At 42.5% G+C, this 20,400-nt stretch overlaps 1 protein-coding gene across 1 annotated transcript; it reads right to left on the reverse strand.

Annotated features, from left to right (window-relative positions):
* Positions 1–5,026: 5,026 nt before the first annotated feature.
* On the reverse strand, positions 5,027–19,911 carry Yki (Transcriptional coactivator yki). The gene is made up of 6 exons (XM_072002029.1): positions 18,597–19,911; positions 9,894–10,117; positions 9,539–9,729; positions 9,279–9,465; positions 8,852–8,937; positions 5,027–8,766 (listed from the first exon to the last, which is right to left on the reverse strand). Exons 1-6 carry the CDS (start codon positions 19,238–19,240, stop codon positions 8,671–8,673), a joined length of 1,428 nt encoding a protein of 475 aa, XP_071858130.1. The 5' UTR covers positions 19,241–19,911; the 3' UTR covers positions 5,027–8,670.
* Positions 19,912–20,400: the final 489 nt, after the last annotated feature.

The following is a 20,400-nucleotide window of genomic DNA, read 5'->3' on the forward strand; positions in this document are numbered from 1 at the left end:
CCAATGACGGATCCGGATTCGACAGGACGGAATTGTAGATCGGTTACGAGCGACTCGTAACCTGATAAATAAGAAAGCCGGGGGTCACGGAACCATGAGAGGGGTCAACTATTGAACAATGTCGGGTGCGCGGCCTTTTCACCCCTAGGTTAATATGCGGGCGACTAAACATCAGCACCGGACAATGCAAGATTTATAGATGGAAGCATACGTGACCATTGTCCAGCCAGATTCCAGCCCTAGCTAGCCAAAAGATTTTCGAAAACGGCTGCTGCAGCCGTCCGTTCTGCCGAATTCGCGACGATTGTCGGGTGAGAAAGTCTGGAATCGTATTTTCACCCCATATTACAGAAAATCGGACACCCCGAGCGTGCGTGCGGCCTTAATGACCGGCCGGCCCTAATAACAAAACGTTTCAACGTATTTACGGATCGCAAAAATTGCGACTGTCCACTGAAACAAACAAAAGGTTAGACCGTCCAGCACTTGCACCAGCGAGCTACGATATGAATCACGTACTGTTGTTGTTTAGTACTTGCTTCTTCTACATCGCAAAATGTAGCGATTTGTCTTTAATCATCGTGGTAGATAGGCGTACAATAAACAACAACGTAATCCGTAGCGCTTTACAACGGATTTACGCTACCGGATAACGGTCGAGCATCATTTATGATGGAAACGCGTAATCGGATTCCGTTTTTACGAAACGAGGAAACGGTGGCGTTCACGTGGAGCTCTGATCATTTTCATTTATAGGGTTTTTTTTTGTATCGACTGGCGAGGGGCAAGTCAGCCCTCAAAGGGCGGAGCGTGGGGCCACTGCACCCTCCTGGCACCGCAAGTATGAAGGGTGGACAGGCGGGAGAAAAGAGAGATCGCAGGGTGGCCAAGGCGCACGCGTTAATTCTGGCCACTTTTCAAACGTCCTTACCCTGCTGGATTTTTTCCCTTCCCCTTCCACCTCCTATTCTCTTTTTCATTCTTTAGCCTCTTCACACTCGCGTATCACTCGAGTATGTACCTCGAACCGTCCGCAATTTAAGTCCTGCGTGTCTGATAGCACGCGCCTTCTTCGAAAGTGCTGAAACTCTAAAATCCCTCAAGGTAAAAACGAATAATTTTAAGAATAAAAAATTCTTTTTTTTTTCCATCTATGTTTTGCGCTTTGACATTTTTGAAGGGCGTCGAAAGTAGTCGGAATGTCTGTCCGAGCAAATTCTCCGAAAATCCGCAAAAAGGAACATCGAATACCCATTGGTGCCGACGCGGCTTTCGCTTGTCCTCCTCCCTTACTAGTTTTCCTCCCTTTTTTTCTCTCGTCTTTTTGTTACGCTGCCTCGACATACGATACGACCCCAAGCGCGTGCTTTCCCCGTGATTTCCGCTTTCCGCCTCAGCTGCGTCTCTCTTATCCTATTTATAGAGCCATTTTACGTATATATCCGACGATCTTGAAAGGAACACGGAACTCGACGAGCGCGCACGCGTAGGTGCCAGTAAATTTCCTCTGGATTCCTGAAGACACGCGTCGGCTTGAGAAACCGCGCGGGAATCACCTTCCTTTACCACTTATTGCGCTTAATCACTAGTCTAAGCTCCTTGGATGTCAGCGAGGATTAGCGGTTTCTCTAACGCTGTTAACTAATCACCAGAAGCTCTTCTGTCCCGTCATTACTGCATTTAAAAAAAGAATTAATTCGTTAAAGTAGGAAATGCGCCTCGAACGAGTTCAAACGGGTTGTTCGTAAAAATGGTAAAAATCGAATGACACGGGCTTCAAGACCCATTGGAAAACTTTTTCTCTATTTTTTCTCCATTTCCTCCTGTAGCTTGCGAGTTTTTGCAAATCACGAAGACGAAGGAGCAACACGTTGATGAAACGACGTTTAAATGGAAAGTTTCTACAAAAGACCCAAATCGTGGCCATTAAGAACGCGTTTTGATGCACTGTATCCGGACGGTCGTGAAAAGTAGCGTGAAGCGACAGAAAAATACGCATAAAAAAGAGGAATCCCCCGGTGTAAATGAAATCCGCATCGTTTGGGACGATCGATCGATCTGCAACGTCATCGTACGATTGTTGACTGTTCGTGGATGCCGACATATGGACGATCCTTAACGAGCCACGCGTTTTTCCAGAAAATCTTACTATTGGAACTGCTGCCGAAACATTGATCCATCGTTCGCAGCTGCACTCGACGTAAAAACTATTATAAAATAATGAACTACGTAGAATCGAATCGAGTAGGTTACTTTTAAATAGAGATATAATACTTATAAACCTGTGTAGTTTGTAACCGAGTGTTTCGATGAAGGGAGACGTGGAAGGGTAACGGAGATTTCAACGATGCCGGCTATAAAACGCCCCTTCCGTGAAAAGATCACCTGTTACAGGGAGGGAAGTTTTAATTTTTTTTTTACGTACAGCGTTGATCTCGCATTACAAACCGCTTACACAATAGATATCAACCTGTTGAGAGAAGGGGAGCTTTTTTGCTTCTATTAGACGCGGTATATCATAGGGGAAAAGCATGGTAAACGTGTGGAGTCGTTTTTTTTCTATCGAGTTTTTGCGATCGACAAAAAACCATGTTGTATCGGAATCTTCTACGTTTAAAAGCAGGTGCAGTTATTTGGTACCGCTGAAAATATGTAGATTTTATTACATTATTAGCGGATATATTTTGTCTTATCGTTTTCTCCATTTTGGATATATTTTTAACCCAAAGAATCATTTTCCTCGGCATCTAACTCCTTTTTTTTCTTTAAGACAAAAAGCGGTAGTCCTAACTACATCACGACAGCCCACCATTGGTCGCGGATCCTCTCCCTCGATGCTTAACGTCTTTGTCATTCAATAAAAAACATTCAGAGAATTATTTTTTCCTGGTGTAGCGCTTTCACTTATGTCCAATGACAAAGCCACACAAAAGATTATCAGCTTTTGAGTAGCATGTACAATTTTCTAAGTATAGTTAAAAAACTACAAATGAAGATAATTCAAGAACCTGAAGGTTTTCTGTTACTGAAAGGGTACGTGAAGAAAGGTGTGGTAAAACCCAGGTATCCTGTCACTAATGTTCGTCCAGTCTTCGCGGATGCTTTATTATCGGTTGACAGTACACCATTTCTTCGACTCGACTTGATTTACGTGATTTTAGACCGTAAATGTGTTAGTGAGAGAAACGTTTGTAACCGAAGTCCTCGCGCGTGCTAACCCTCGTTGTTTCGATAGGAAGCGTGAAAGAAAAAGTACAAGTACTTGCAACGTCATTCGTTTAACTAAATGAACTCCTAATTCTTCTTTAATTTTCTTCTTAATAACTTCCTATTATTTTAAATATTTTTATAATTTTAAAATAAATTTATTTGAAATGTATTTCAAAAGACAGCTGATCGATAAGAATTCATCTAAACAATTTTTTTTCTAATTAAAAAGCATTGGAACTTCATTAACGTGATATATTTTTGGGACTTATAAATATCTTTTACCGGAAAATAAGCAAATTTTAAGGTACAGGTGAAGTAATATTTACAGTGTGATTTATTGTTATTGATTAGTACACCAAACCCTTTTTCACGTAGATTTTGCAAAAGAAGAAAATTTCATCTCTATCTTGAAATACCTTTTTATTCAAATGAACTTTGAAGTATTATTTTATTACCAAATGAATACAGGTATATGAAATGACTTTTTCTATTTACACGTTTGTTTCCATTGCCTGTTCCTGATCTTCTTAATTTATCTGTAATCATAAATATATAAAAAATAAAGCTTCACAGCACACCTTCCTAGAATCGCTTGCGAGTAGAGTATACAATCGGCAATGAATATTAAACAATAAAAGATCCCAGCAGGAGTTAGAAAAAACTTATCTAAAACTAAATGTTCTCCTATGTATAATCTCATGAGCGTTTTCTCAAAAAATTGAACCCAAAAGTGTCAATACCTTTTTCAGTGATCAGTTTCTTCAATAAACTTCCTCATCGTGTAGCTTCGTTTTCATCAAGGGAGCAATAAAAATGTAAATTTTTTAGTTGCGACGCAACGACTCTATAGACATCGTTCGAAAAGAATTAGTTTTGTTAAGTATGCGCAGAAACGAGGGAGACATACCTAAATAGAAAGTTGCGTTTAGAATGATCGAACGCATTTGGAAGAATCCATAAAAATACTCGTGAAGCGCGCAGGACGTCATGGGGTTCCTAGCCACCCTCGCAAACTGCCACCGTTAGTTCCCTATCGCCGTTCAATCCCACCCCTTGCCAAATCAGAAATCTGCCGCTTCCATCCCGTCTCGACAGCGATGGCTGATGCTCGGATCCGAGGTATCGTGAAAAAAGAACACGTCGAACAAGCATTACGCTTTCCTCTCGTTTTGTCGATCGATCATTCCACTACGAAACGAAGCGGTCGCGGTGACTAACAACAATGGCAAATCGGGAACGCAAGGACGTACATAGAGAAAAATAAGAGACTTGGATGTCTCGCAATTTGCGTGGGACGATGGTAAATGGGACATACCTATCGAGATTGATTACATCTACGTACATATGCATATAGGTAATTCTATATGTATATGTTACGATGTAGAAATACACGTATGGCTTAACACGTTCTGTGCCGGACCAATTTTTGGTCACTTTCCGTTCAGACCGCGTGGGGCGTATACGCTCCACGTTATTACGATTGATAGTTTTGCTTTTGATAATTTTGCCTATGCCTTACAATTTGTTTAATATTGCAGAGAACATAATTAACAATAAAAGGGTGTATTGTTTTAGATGTATTAGACATCAAACGAATAAATTTAATTTTTAAGCAATTATTTTAACAAACATTTACTCTATCAGACGAGTCGGATGATTCTACATAATATTTTATAATGATGTGAAAATTAAGTTTTTTTAAATTATTCCTTTTACAATGAAAATTCCAAATAGCTTGAACGGAACGTTCAGCGTGGGGCGTATAATGAACGTGTTAAATAAAAGCGATGTTTAGGAGTACAGAAAAATAACACTGTTTGTCAGTACGTAAGTAAACAATATATTTATCATTATCGTTATTACTAAGGCACTTTTTACCGATATAAAAATGTGTACGTCACAAATTATTGCCAATGAGCATATATAAATACTGATATTAAACAACTAATTGCTTCTCGTAGTATAATCTCAGATATTATGGATGTCACCCAAGGGGAGTTTCTTGACTTGTTTTCGTTTTCTGTTACTGTTATTCGACTGTTATTAACAAACGCTTTCCGTTTCGTGAAATAACACTTATTTTTCTTCACGTTAAATTGAAGGCACTTTGTAAGAGGTCTCCGCCTCCACGCGATGCTCCCCCCGCCCCTACACATAACAACTAAATTGAGTTTAGACTAAAAGCAAGATACGGTATGGTAATATTAATATTATCGTTAACTAGCAATAAAAATAATACATTAAATGTATCTGACCTGCACGCCTGGAAGCTGTCGCAACGAGAGTAACGTAACGCAACGATTTCGTGATCCTTGTTAACGATGGTAACTTTTTTGGATCGCACTCGAAAATAGATCTTCGCGTTTAATACAAGCTTCGCGTTACGATCGAACATAATAATCATGAACAGAAAACATAGTAGACAACGATAATAGAAAGAAAGATTTTGTGCCTCCCGACATGATTAAAATCGTTATCGATATAGACTTCTCAAACTATGAATGCCTTCTTTTATACGTTTGTACAACAGCTTTATTCTTTATATAGCCATTCGCATTAAAATCATTACGATATAACTATACAGAAACATTTAATATACCGATAATAAGGAAACAAGAGACACTCGTAATTCGAGAAACGATATATATATATATATCATGCCTAATATTTGAAACGATTATAAAAATTTTCTTCTTACAATGATTTGTAATGCAGTTAAGAGGAGCGTTAAGTCTACCGTGTTTTGTGTTGCTACACGTAATTACTATACAGCGATCGCTTTCCAAGTTTCAGTCGAATAATACAGATAGTAACACAAATATCGAACGAATATTACATGATCATTTTATTACTTCATTAAAAAATAAAAAGAGGTCGAATACTCGTGCTACTCGCACAGCTACCGTTGTAGCAGTATAAAAGATAAAACCAAGCGTGCGAATAACTACAAAACAAAAATTTAACTTGCGTCTCCGGAACTTTTCCTTACTGAGGGAAAAGGCAGGAGAGCTCACGGATTTTTCCTTCCACCTTTTTTGTGTTTTCATTTCTTTTCTTTCTTTTAATTTATCAATGAAATTCTATGATCTTCGATGAACGACCGTGGTTGGCAGACGTAACTGTGACGATTCGATAACAATGAAAATTCGATGATTAACAAGGAAACGTTAACAAGATAATGTTTTGATTATTTGAGAAAGATAACAGCTCTTTCTTCGTGTACTTCGAACTATAGAAAGAAAAAACGTAAAACATGGAATAGATCAGTCGGATAAAATTGGTGATCGCGTGATTGTTATCACTGGGGTACAGTACTTATCAACGTTATCGCCGCATTATTTCGGATTAATAAAAGAAAGTTACGTCAACCTCCGATATTTCTTTTATTCACTTTTTTTCCTCTTTTTTCTTTTTCTTTCCCTTCTTTTTATAACGTATGTATACACTTAAGCTGCCATGTAACTAAATATACGCGTATTGTCTCCTCTTTACCATGTCGCTTTGATTATTCGATAATAACCATTACTACTGGTTGTTTCGCGAGGAACATACAAAGTACAAGATTAACGGCCTCTTTTTTTCTTTCAATTTTCTTATCCCCATGAACTAAGGGAAAGAAATACGCGAAAAATCCTTAAGGCTAAAGATATTTAAAGGTAATCTATAAACATCATATACTCTCCTTTTTTAATGTCCATAATATAACTGTATGTAGTATAAAACGTAAGAGAATTTTATAATCTAACAGTGATTTCAAAATACCAATAACTGCAATTTGTAACAGGTATAGACTTTACATATAAAAAAAATATATATATTCATTTTGTGTTCCCCTTTTCAAAGTATTTAAAAGGGTCTAAAAACGTGTTTGTCTATTTTAACAATTACCACATGTTCATATAAACATCTCGTATAGACGGACGGTTATTGCTTTAAAACATGACGATCAATATTGTCGTTCTAATCGATTGCAAAGAAAAGGCACTTCGTTTAAGCATATCGCTTGTAAAATAGTCTGAGCATTATCGACACTCGATTGCGGTGTACATGTGTGTGCATATATATATATATACACACGCATGTATATATATATATATACACACACACACATGCGATTCGGAGAAATCTGTTTCGAATCTGAATCATACATGTAACACGACTTGTTCCGTATGCCAACTTCGAAGTATAGACAAGTGTCCGTGTGTTAAAAATGCTTCGATACTTTTAGACGTTGCCGTTGCTTCCGTAAACATCATATAAAGATCACCGCTATATGAATCGACGAATATCGAATAAAATATCATTTATCGAACATCATACCCTCTTTCCTCTTGTTTTTTCATTCTCTCTGTACATAGTGTTTTCATAATAATTGCACTTCGTCCTTATTTTGTTCCATTAGTTTTCAATGTACGTTCACAAACTCCGTGAACACATCAGGTATGATGCTGTTCTTTTTAAATTTAAATCACATGCGAGATCTATGATTGTAAAAAAATCTGATATGTCATGATATCAGATTCCTTTTGTAAACCAACGTGATATAAATATAATTAAACAACAATTTACTTGTCTACTCCATACTATCGGGAAGTATATCGAGCTTTCTCCATTCATTGCGCTCTCCTCCATTGACCCGAACGGTACGCACATTAAATATTATTACTCATAATAAAATGAATAATATTCAGTCCTCTCTCTCGCTCCCTCTCGTACAATGCTTTAGTATAGAAATACAAACTTATATACAAAATGTTGTGGGGACAAATGCACTCATACACGCATACAAGCATACGAACACTCAAATACCCTAATAATAAGAGAGAAAGAGAAAGACCCGAATACATTTTTTACATACAAGATGTCCTAAAAATCTTAAAATACAACGTCAAAGATCGTATTCTTTATTCAATTCCAACAATTTCGATTATTCCACGCAGCAGGTGGTAAAAAAAGGTGGAAGAGAAAACTAGTTTCTAAACTAGAGAAGCCTCAACGATAATTACGGCCTGCTCAACATTCTCAAAAATTTCCTCAGGAAGACTCAACAAGCTTGCCATGAACACTAGATTTTAAGGCTTCGAATTTCACTATTTTTTACCACCTCTCATCATTCAACAAGCACGGTATATAACAAGAAATTCGTAGTATGGAATTCAATAAGAACTATAATCTTCCGAATTATCGTCAACATTTCTAGGACACCCTGTGAATGTTTCTGTATACACATTTCTGTATATACGTTGAGCATAGCGCATTTTGTAATTAAGGCTCCATTCTACTTAAACTTTAAAATTTTTCTCGTTCACGTGCGTTTTTTTTATGGAATAGTCGTTACTTTACTGGTAAGATCCTCTAGAATCGTTCCATTTAGTTTAGACGTATTGAAATTGCAATTTTTTTTTTAACGAATCGATTTCATAAATTGCTTGCCTGTCATAGACAATTCTTTCCTCCATACTACAGCCACGTCAGCACGTTTTCAGGTTTTGTCGTATTAGGGTTTATCAGCGATTGCACATCGTCCAAAATATCGCTACTGAAATCTTCACTCAGCTGGAAACAAAATTACAAGAAACAGGAGAGTAATATTTGAAACAGTCTTTGCAACTACTTTTATATATAAAGATTTAATAAATACCTGTAACGATGGAACAAGATCGTCCGTCGAATCGATATTATCGCTCAGTGTAGAGAGATCTGGGGTCTCCATGGGTGCACCACCATCTGTAGAAGAGAAAAGAAAGAAAGCTTTTAATATTACCGTAATAGTGTCGAAGCGAGTTCAGGTGTGATAACGTTCAAGGAAGACTTTAAGCTCAAGTCTATGAAAAACAGACCGTTGTCTCTTCCCGTGAAATATTATCGCTCTACTTCTTGATTATTCTATCTTCGCTGATATATAAACTGAAAAAATTATGTTCAAAGTTTATGAAATAACTATTATAAATTTGTATTCTTTATACCAATGAGATATATGTGAGTTGGCTAATTAAATTTGTTTGAAGAATGCAGATAGAACAATTAAGCATTAGGGCGACGATATCGTATATAAAAGAACGTCTTACCACTGGTGCCATCCATGTTATCGTCGATATTTGCAAGAAAATCTTCCGGTGTATGAGGAAGAGAATAAGCAGAACCAAGACCCAGACCACTGTCTGCGCTTTCCTGACGTGCATGTTGTTCGTTGATTCCCGATAAAAATGGGTCCATAGCGGCGTCGGTAGTGCTTTGTCGGAGCATAAGCTCTTGCTACAGATGGAAAAGATCGCACGATATTATGAAATACAAAAGCGAGCGATCAAACACACGAATAAGTACTCACCTGACGTATAATTTCCTGTTGCCGTTGCTTAAGACGCTCGCGTTCCATCTGTAGCGACTGAAGACGGAGTTTCTGTTGACACGCTTGCAATGTTTGATTACTCTGAATGCCACCACCTGTGGGTTGTTGTTGTTGAAGCCAGTTTTGTGGTAACATCGCACCTGAAGTCGGAGCCCTTTGTAGATGTGTAGCTAAAACAAGAAATAACGGAGCTCGATACAATATCCGGTAAAAGTTTAACAATTCGTATAAAGAGAAGTACGAATTCTCGCATGAAAATAAAGACACTCGTCTATGATCGACCTTTGGAAGCAACCTACGCGATTTAGAGTGGGTCGATCGCAATGAAACTTACGGATTCTTGGATCGAACCACGAAGTGGTACGTGTTTGATGATTAATGAAGTAGATTTCTCCTTCAGGAGTACGCGCTTGCTCCCATCCGTCGGGCAATGGACCTAGAGAATTGGTAGCGCCGGTCGAGGATTTCCCATTGTCGACGGCGGCAGCCACAGCTGCCACGTTCGCTGCTGCCGCTGTTTTTCGTGGATCTTCCCATGTCGTGGTTCGCGTCAGGTGGCTGGAAAATAAAATTATAACACGTTCAGACGTCGTGCTATTTTGTACGTATAGCGTGGCCCCGTGCAGAAACTGAATACGCCACGGCACGTACAGTTATCCACATATAGTAGGCGCATTCTAAAAATAGTTCCATTCAAAAGACGACGCGAAGGAGTAACAGCAGGCGCCTAGCGGTAGTTAGCATACGAGTTTTAACGTCTCGAGAGAGAGAATAAAACGTATTTCACGAAATTTCCCCAAGGATCAAACCACTTTGTAGCGTTCTTCCACGTCACGATCTCGTCGTCAATATGAAACAGCGATCGAAACGTTATGCTCTGTTATTCGCGGAAACGCTCGGATTCGTCTCCTTTATTTATTCGTCGCGTGATCGGTGGCAGGTCGAAGAATCGAAAAATCAAGAAACAAGAAGCGCCGAAATACACGTTCCAACACATCATGATCGTATTTTAAAGCATTTCGCGGAAACAGACGGCAGCAAAAGCTGTACCGTGTGTTTCTGCGTACGAATGAGCCCGAACTCCGTTTTCAGAAGTTACCGCACACACCGCGATCTGGCTCCGATACGGGACGAAACGGTGTAGCATGGGTCCTTGAAATCGTAGCCACGCACGGCCCGGAGCGTCTCTTCGATCGTCCAACTAATTCCTCCTACTGTGCGGGACGAGCATCGTGGTTAATTAAATAGCAAAGCATCGTTCGGCAACGGCAGCAGCTTAGCACACGAGGATGTGGATGGAGTCGTGGTCGTTTTATCCGAAACGGCTTTACTCGGCACGAAAACACTACGTCGTCTCTCGGTCGACAAAAATAACAGCTAATGGCTGTGATTGCCGATCTCGTCGTCTTCCCTCTACCTAACGTATTTACCTTACTCACGTGTCACTTTTCAGCCGGGAGGAAGTAGAAAACACTACACCGTGCACAACCGCCGTTCTTATTTACTTTCGTGAAACGAATACCTTTGCGAACCGATTACCTTGCCTGACTCCATAGAAATTTTAGACAACGATCGAACATGCGGCACGCTTAATACGATACCGTAGTTCGAACACCGAAATTTCCCAATCGGGCGATGTATATCGCCAGAACCATCAACCAACAGATTCATCGGCGTGGCAAATTTCGTGAACGCGTAGGAAGAAAATTCCTTTTCCAATGATAATTCTCGTAACCATTTAAACGAATACGTTCAAATCGCTTGTCACGAGTTCCTCGAACAGCGGCCGCCACCGATTCTCGAATCACCACGAACGCAGAAGAGTTCAGCCGCTTTATATTTTGCCAAAAGTGTCACTCGTTTGCATTCCATGGACGATGACTTAATGCGTTTCGCTTAAGTCATCGGCGACGACATAAACAAGTTGTCTAAATCCGCATCGGGATATCGTGCACCGGTTCTCAGTATTTCCGAGCGAGAAACAAATCTTCTTACACGGTTAATAATACCCGCGGAACAGAACGCGTTTGACGTAGTTTTAACATTAAGAGCATTATCCAATCGAGATATATCTGATCGAGCGTGTTAAGCTGCGTCGTTTCCCGAGATCCGTCACCGGGCAGCCACGGATCGAGAAGGACACGAACAAAACACGGCTCGTCGATTCCTCTGACGCGATCTCTGGATAACAACAGAGACGCGTCGATCGGTCAAGGAAATTTCAAATTTCCCTCCAAACTCTCGCTGAACGACGCTTTCCTCCGTCGAATTAGACGAAAGGAAATCCGACAGAACGATCATCCCGATAAACTTTTCTCAGACGACTCTAAAAAATGATGCTTTCCTTTGCCTTCTCCCATCCTTCCCCACCTGCGATTCGATCGTACTGACCGATTCAGCTTCGAGAGAAACACGCGTTTCCTCGTTGATCAAAAAAATAACAGAAGAATCGTATAGTTACGATTAAAGTGATAAAAAGGAAGGGAAGGAAGAAAGGAAGAACAACGGGGCAAAGGAAAAGAAACTGAAAATCTATCTCCAGGATGCGTGATCGGCGGTGGCATAGCAGAATACAGAACGGCGGTGTGTTCCAAAAGCTACATGTCGCGGGTCTCTCCGGGAGCGGTTGGATGCGTTCCAAGAGAGTCCGAGGTAGAGAGAGAAAGAGGGAGAGAGGGCTAGGTGGCCGAGAGGCAAGGGTAGAGAAAGGAAAGAAGCGAGAAGAAGAAAAGAGGGAGAGGTAAGCAAGCAGGCAGGCAAGTAAGCAAGCAAGTAAGCAAGCTAGCAGGCAGGCTAGCAGGCGAACAGGCAACCAGGCAGCCAGGCAGGCAGCTCGAGAGCATTGGAGAATTACAAGAGGGTTTCTGTGTGGCGCACAGCATACGGACTACGATGTATTTTTACTCCGGACATCACGGCGCCGGACAACTCGTAAATAGACACTCTCGCACCGACGCTCTCTTTCGCTTGCCTGCTCTTCTCTCCCGTCGTCGTCGTCGTCGTCGTCGTCGTCGTCGTCGTCGTCGTCTTCGTCGTCTTCGTCGTCTTCGTCGTCTTGGTCGTCGTGGTTGTGCTCGTGGTCGTCGATGCACGATACTCGTTACATCCCTCCAGCACCCTCCCCCTCGAAAAAGCTACGACCGATCCCCTTCCAAAAATGACATCCAAGTACCGAGTTAATACACGCTTTTAACGACCTACGAGAACGAACAACTGCCAGCAGAACCGCTTAACGAACAATGCTCGATAATCCTAGACATCGAGGCATCCTCCTCGCTTTCCACACTGTTTCATCTTCTCTCTAGACTAGGCGTCGCGTCGGCTGCTCGTTTCGGAAATCGAGGCGATCCCTTGTTTTCAAAGTCAAGCGCGCGAAACATCGATAACGAACACCGAGCGCTCGATACGAGACAGTGCGAGAAAGCAAAGGCCTCTTTGAATGAACGGGGCTACGCGTTCAGACACGACACGCAGCGTATCAATTGAGAATCTTCGCTTCGAGAGTACATAAATTGTAGCCAAAGTACGTAGCGAACGGAACATCGCCGTCACGTCGCATGGAACATATATGAAACAATATTCACGCACCGATTATGACGTCATAGATGATATTTACGAGTCGACTCGAAACCTCTAACGATACACGAAATTTCTATTTAACTACGCGTCAAAATCATTGAAGAAAATCTACGAATATCGCATGGCTTACTAAAAACCTATAAATCTTTGTACAAGCTCGAAAAGATTGTCCAATCGAAAATAGTTTTCTAATCGACGTATCGTAGTCCCCTCCGACTTCGATTAGCCGGAGCGATAAGTTATTATTCGAATGGCTGACAAAATGAAACGCCTGGCAAGTCGCTTGAAAATCAACGACGAAGAAAACAGAAAAAGGACAGAACGGTGATCGTTAGTCGGAAAGCGGCGAGAGCGAGTCGCGCCGAGGACGCTCGGTCCGCCTTGAACTTTCGATACATTCGAGGTATTCCCGGAGATTTGTCCTCCTATCTGGCATTCGTGTTTGCAGCGCAAGACTCTCTCTCGTCTACAGGTGTGTCGGGGTCTTTAGCCTGTCGAGTGGCCGAGTAAAAACTTCGATCCTTATGCGAACGTCTTAACGTTGTAACTCCTTTGCGGAAAAGAGCACGACCTACTCCTCGTTCCGTGGAAAACACCGATTACTATATAACGCGCATAATATTACCGATGCAACTGTTACGCGCGCGTGTACACACGCGCGCACAGACGCACACGAGCACACCGTACATTGTAATACAAATAGATCGAACGTGACGCGCGCGTAAAATAAAGTCTGCCGTGTGTCGTTTATCTCGCGTTTTTAGCTCTCCTCGCGTCACGAATGTTATTTATCGTTCTGTACCTTTCGCTTATCGAGAGGAACGTCTTTCGAGACGCGGCACACCAAACGAGAAACAGATTATACCCATTCGACACGCCGCGCCGCGGAAATGTGGTCGTTCCACGAGCAATCAGCGCATAGTTTCCTCTTGAATTTCTCAAATAGCGTTATTTCTTTTTTTTTCCCTTCTCCTTTTTTCCTTTCCTTTTTTCTCAGATAAAAACTTAAAAGACACGAACAACCGACGAAAAAGATAAAATATCGGACACGATGGAAAAAAAACAGAAGGAAAATGCGTGTCCGCGTTGTCGAACTGACCCTGAACACAACAGGATGCCGATGTCGCGCACACGCGGTCAACTTTCACTGCATTCGAAAATGCATAGATACTAAACGTCCTCGAAATGAATTTACGAGGAAAACGGCTGGAATATATCGGCACGGTCGATTCCACTCGTGGATCGTTTCTCTTGCGGTCGTTATCGACCAGTTCGCGAGAGATTCGCGTTACTCCGTCGCTCGAACGAGGAAGTAGCCGCGAATCAATTGCCATTAGCATCTCAGCCTCGCGATTATGCTCCGTATATAACAGTATTCGTTTCTCGGATACTTTAGAGCGCGGGCGTGGTTCGTTGCTCGTACGATTTCGAACGTTTTATCGCGTCACATAGGAACGCGTGATTTTTTGACGCGTGATTTCTACCAGTCGCAAACAATTCCGAATAATCCGGACCTATCTCGACCTTAATACCAATGACAGCCAAAGAGAATTGTCGTTCGATTTTTCAACTTTCCCAAGAATATCGTAGCAAGAATAAAAAATTAGATATTTGTTCGTCAAAAACCAAAGAAAACATACGAACGAACGAGAGTCGGTACAAGAAGGAATGACACACGTTCGTGAAACGAGCTCGATAAACGAGATCCGTTGAAGCGAATAAATGTAGAGTCGGTTGAATTCCACGGATAGTGTGACTCTGCTCGTGACTAATGTTTCGTCAAACGATACAGTTGACGGAAAACCTTGGTTGCTTGCTCGTCATGTCTCGTGTGTTCACCTGGCGGTGGAACGTGTTTCTCGAACTGGCAAGATCGTTGCGTTGGAGCGAGCGAACGTATATCGCGATAAGAGAGCGATGTCTTTGCCTGTCTCTCCGAGAGAGAAGAGACGGCGCCGCTGTTTACGTCCGGTCGATGAAACACGAAGAAAAAAAAAAGATCCCTCCACTGGTACGTGGCAAAGTCGTTTCGTTTCGACGGTATACAGTTGCTCCTTCTCGCTGGTATGTAATACGCGAACCTAGCTAACGGGACCAACGTATAACATTATACGGCGAGGTAGTAACGCGCGAGTTGCGCGCCAACCGCGCGGCAAACGAAAAATCCAAGAAAAAATCCCAACGATGAGTCTCTACTAAGAACTCTCCGTCGATCGCGTGAAATTTCGCGCGAAACAACCAAGTTGGTTGAAAGACGATGACGCGATCTGGTCGCTTCCAACGATACCGGACGTTTAAACGGCGCGTCGTCGTCAACGTTTCTCTGTTTAGGCTCTCTCGTTATTTTCTCTGGCAGAATATAGAATACACGAAGAGAATGCACGGAGTAGAAGCGACGTAACAGAGAGAAAGAGAGAGGAAAGGAAAGAGAGGCGAGGCGACACTTCCTAGAAGGTTTCAAAGAGTCAGTTTGTTCGCGGCTCGAATCACGTTTCAATTACGCAAATTAGATTCTAATAAGTCCCGCTTCTGGATAAGATCCAAAAGCTCGGAGAGACGGGCCAGAGGTAATTGGACGAACGGCGCGAGAGAAGAGAAATAAGAGAGAAGACACGGGTGCCGTCACGGTAGTCATTACTGCATAATACAACAACCGTGCGGCTCTCGGTTGGCTGCACTTCTTTTACCATCGGCCATTACCGAGCAACTCTCCTCGCGGCCGCTGTGTTACGTCTATCGAGGGAATGCCATGCTTTTTCTCGTTTCATGAACGATAATCCATAGTAGCACCGGAGCACGGCAGCAACTACTATATCTTACTATAAACAATTAAACGATATTTACGTCGGATCGATCGCGGTCGGAATAGCCATAAATCGGTCAGAGGAGAAGCGCGAACCTGAGACGTGATTAATTCTCGTCGATACAAGGCTACTCGGGTAAACGTAATTATTCGTCGAGCCACTCCTTTCTTTCCTTTACCATTTCATTCCGCTTCCTGCATTGCAAATGGGCACGTTACCGATACATTACAAAGTACCGAGGGAAAACGGCTCCGTTTCATAGAAACGACTAAATTTCAGATCCTATACGAAGAGAATTTCAGATATACGTTTCGATACGAACGAGCAAACGAAAAGACGCGATTACTAGTAGAAAGTACGATTGCGATAAAACCTTTTAGAAAACTAGAAAGAGAACCTTTTAGAAAATTAGAGAACGAGCTGTGTTACGAGCATTAAGAACATAAAAGTTACGGCGAAAGATCGACGGGAAAGATTGTCTAATTACGTTTTTACGTAACATTTCGGTAGGACTTAGTGGCTCGAGAAATTAAGGACGAGGGAGTGATTAAATAACGATCAACGAAAGACGGTAAAATATACGTCAACGACAGCGTATCTGAAAATTGCTCGATGATTCGACGACGATACCTATCGACGAGTTTTACAACTTTCACGATGCTATCTCGAAGCGAAGGCTCGTTGCGCGACGTTCATTCGAGTTTCCAGCTCACGCTGAAATCATGGAACGTAAACGGAAATGATTTCCCTGAAAGAAATTCTCCTTAAACGGAACGAAACGCGACCACCGTCTTGGCTGTACAGCTTCCGAGCTTGAAAATTTTAAGTTGATAGAGTAGATTCTCTTGGTTGTTCTTTCGATAAAATAACAATTCCAAAATAAAAGAAGAAGGAAATTCATGTTCAAACAGGAAATATTTAACCGTGGAGGGTTGAAAGGAATGGACAGGATATAAAGGGATAATTCTCACGAGCAGTGAGATCCAATAGCTGGTATTCTCAAAAACTAACCTGCCTAGCCTTCGTTCTTACAAAAATGTCAGCAGCAGGTAGAATTCGCAGTAAAGCATTAATAGGCAGGGTTCGAATGGTAAAACCCAGGTAAAACTTTCTGGAGGAAGACGCATACGCGAGAACGAAAACTTCTCGAATTTTTTTTTCCCCAGCTTCTCTGTAAATCTCGTTCTTCTTGTTTGCAAATAAAAAAGGAGAAAGAAAAAGAAGAAGAAAAAGAGGTGAGAATGACGATGAAAATACTTGGAAACGAGGCGAAGAACAATAACGGCTAAACGAATGAAAGCCCTTTTCAATCGGTTTTGTGGGAGGCGAACGTTGAAAAGAAGACACGATGAATATTTACAAAAGTACAGGTATAACTGAATGAACGAGAATCCCTTCGTTCGCAGGTGTACTCGTTATCGATACGGAGGCAAAACGTATCGATTATCGCCGGGATATCTGTACGTGACATCAGCCACTCGACCAACGAAATCGTAATCAGACATCAAAGCAAACAAGGAGGAAAACGTAACGCGGTCGATCGATCGACTCCGAGGAAAACACGTGAACTCGAAGAAATTGAACGTGGTAATGTATGCCGACATTAGCTATTATCCTCGAAATTAAAAAAAAAAAAAAAAGAAAAAAATAAACAAAATAAAAGGGAGATTTCTCTGAAAGAAAACGTTGTTCCATAAGTGGAACGAAGCGAAAGATGATTTGGACGATCTCTAATTCTTTGAAAACTGCTGTTTGAAGCAGCTTCGTCACGAAAATCGTGAAATATTGGAAATTAGACGCGGCGATCGAAAAAAGAGAGAAACGTCCGAGCCACCGGCGAAAGACAGGTGGGTGGAAGGAAGCGAATGAGGCGACAAAGCAGACGAGGAGCGTTTCCCACGACAGGTGACACGTGGGAATCCTAGTGACGGCGCAGGTGGATCAGGTTAAACGAGCGAGATGGAAGAGAAACGGGGAAGGGACTGTGGAGGTATCGAGTAGGCGGCTCGAGATTGACAAGGAGAGCCGAGCCAAGAGAAAGACGAGAAAACGGGATCCATAGCGGGGACAAGGAGGATATGCGAGCAATTGGCAGTGGGGAGACGCGGCCGAGAAACGGAGGAACGGAGAAACAACGATGAGTAAGTCGAGGTGGTGATAAAGACAGTAACGGCCTTGAGGTATGTGAGACCCCAACACGACGAAAATGTGAACCAGCCAGCAGTCGCGTACAACGGTGAACTGCTCCGATCCGGAGTAGGATCGTTTATTCAATGGTCATAGATAGAATCCACTTGGAGATGAATCAATAAGGTTGTGAAATGACTAAGAAAATGTCAGATCGATGTCGTCTGTTCTCGGCATTCCCTTCCCGTATCTTCTGCTTCGTATAATGCCGTAAGAGGATCGGCAAACGTGAAACTAGCGTTTATCGAGGAAACCTTAAGAACGTTCATGAACAAGGGTTCCGTTGATAGGTAACTAGTCAGATTCTGTGGACATGTTAGAAAAATGTTGAAAAATCTGTATGATTCGATCGATTGGAAAAGAAGATAGAAATGGGCGGGAAGGGAGATAAGCAGGAAATAGGGAAAGGAAAGAAAAAAAAATAGAACAACAGGCTTTGGAAAGCAAAAAGAGGAAAGTAGACTTACTTGAGGAAGTAGATTTGTCCCTCGGGGGTGCGCGCCTGTTCCCATCCATGTGGCAGGGGACCTAGGTCGTCGACCGTACTGATGACGTCGTAGCTGCGTTGCTTCTGGTGATGATGGTGACGCGCGTGCGGCTGGGGCGCGTGCTGAGGCGCCTGCTGAGCTGAGGCGTAGGTTTGCTGAAGAGAGGCCGGGCTGCTGTGAGCGCGAGGATGAGCAACGGTGAGGCCAGCCGCGGCCGCTGCCGCGACTGCAGCCGCAGCCGCACCTGCGGCGTTTGATCCGGTACCAGCGGCAGTATTTCCACTTCCACCAGTAGCCGCACCTGCTGCTCCGGTAGCTGATGCACCGGTGGCGTTTCCACCGGGTGCTGGGCCGGCACCGGCGACCGCGGCCGCTGTACCAAACGCGGAATCCGCCGAATTCTCCCGTGAATGCGAAATCGAGGGACTCTTGCTACCCGTCGACGGTGGATTAAAGAAGGAATCTGGTAAATTGCGCATGCGCAGTGGTACTTGCAACGGACGCTTCGAGTCTGGCTTCAGGACGCTGTCGAACAGTGCCTGTAGATCCGATTCCGAGTTTTGATCGATATTTACTACCAGATTACTTTTCGACAACTGGTCCACGTCCTGGTTCAGCGCCATTTTGGATCACGCACTCTAACGCGCTTCGTCCGTGTCTTTCTTTCGCCCTGTCGTCTCTCTCTCCTCGTATCCTGTACACTCTGCTGCTACCTTTCGTTCTTCTTTAGTTCTCCCCTCTCTTTCTCTCTTACACTCTTCTTTCTTCCCTTCTTTCCGTCTTCTCGCCTATCCTATCTCCTTCCTGTCTTTTTCTTTCGTCACCGTCGTTCTGAACCTTCTTTCCACCTCTCCCTCTCCCCTTTACGCTACGTTTGCTCTTGTCTTTTACGGTACACCTATGGGCATTCGTGCATAGCACACCACCAGTCTCTTCTCTATTTGACCTGTACACACAGTCTCGCTCTCCTCCGTCACTCCTCGATTCCTCGACAACGCGATAGCTTCTTCTCTTTTCCACCTGTGCGTGTCGCGAGAGACAACAAAACAAGCAGGACAATGCCGCCGCCGCCGCCGCCGCCGCCGTCGCTGCCGCCGTCGTTCTAACTACCACAAGGTCCCCTTGTACCTCTAACCTTCGACAATACCCTCGAATTTTTCGACGAGTAACGTCTCCTCCACCTCTTACCACGATATCGCGCACCAGGAGAAATCGACTCGTTTTGCTAGCCGGCCGTCTAGCAAACGAGTGCTAGCGTTCACCGTGCGTGGACACGCGATTACGTACAGGGCCTAGAAATTCCCGTGTATCCGACTGATTCTCATCTTTCCACGCTACCTACTGGCTGATACTGTTACCAAATTGTAACAGCGCTCTTTTCGAAAGTTCATCGCCAGTTTGATACAATAATGTTGTTTACCGCTAAACATCCAAATACGAAAATAAAACTACCTTCGTGTGGAGACAGTATTACTTCATCACTTTTTAATAAATTCGAAGAAAGCAATTACAAAAGAATCAAAAGACTTTAACGATGTTATTATGCGATTAATAAATTTGTACATACGCTACTTTTGATAACTTTTTAAAATGACCATAAATTTTAAGCCTTCATTAAACGATCCTCCCTCGTTAAATGTTTAAATTTCGATAAAATAAGAAAACCATACGTCGATACCATTTGAATTTTCTTGATGCTTGTGAGATCTAACCTTCTTTTTGCTCTCTTTTATTTAAACACTAAATTTAACTTTATTACATAAAGAATATCAAGAACAATTGA

This window comes from Bombus fervidus, chromosome 4 (genome assembly GCF_041682495.2).
Source record: "Bombus fervidus isolate BK054 chromosome 4, iyBomFerv1, whole genome shotgun sequence".
NCBI lineage: Eukaryota > Metazoa > Arthropoda > Insecta > Hymenoptera > Apidae > Bombus > Bombus fervidus.

Excerpts from the sequence above, each read along its gene's own strand:
- Yki (XM_072002029.1), bottom strand. The coding sequence starts at position 19,240 with ATGGCGCTGAACCAGGACGTGGACCAGTTGTCGAAAAGTAATCTGGTA. Across the intron at positions 10,118-18,596 it reads GGACAAATCTACTTCCTCAA|CCACCTGACGCGAACCACGA; the intron begins GTAAGTCTACTT and ends TTTATTTTCCAG. Across the intron at positions 9,466-9,538 it reads AACAGGAAATTATACGTCAG|CAAGAGCTTATGCTCCGACA; the intron begins GTGAGTACTTAT and ends TTCCATCTGTAG.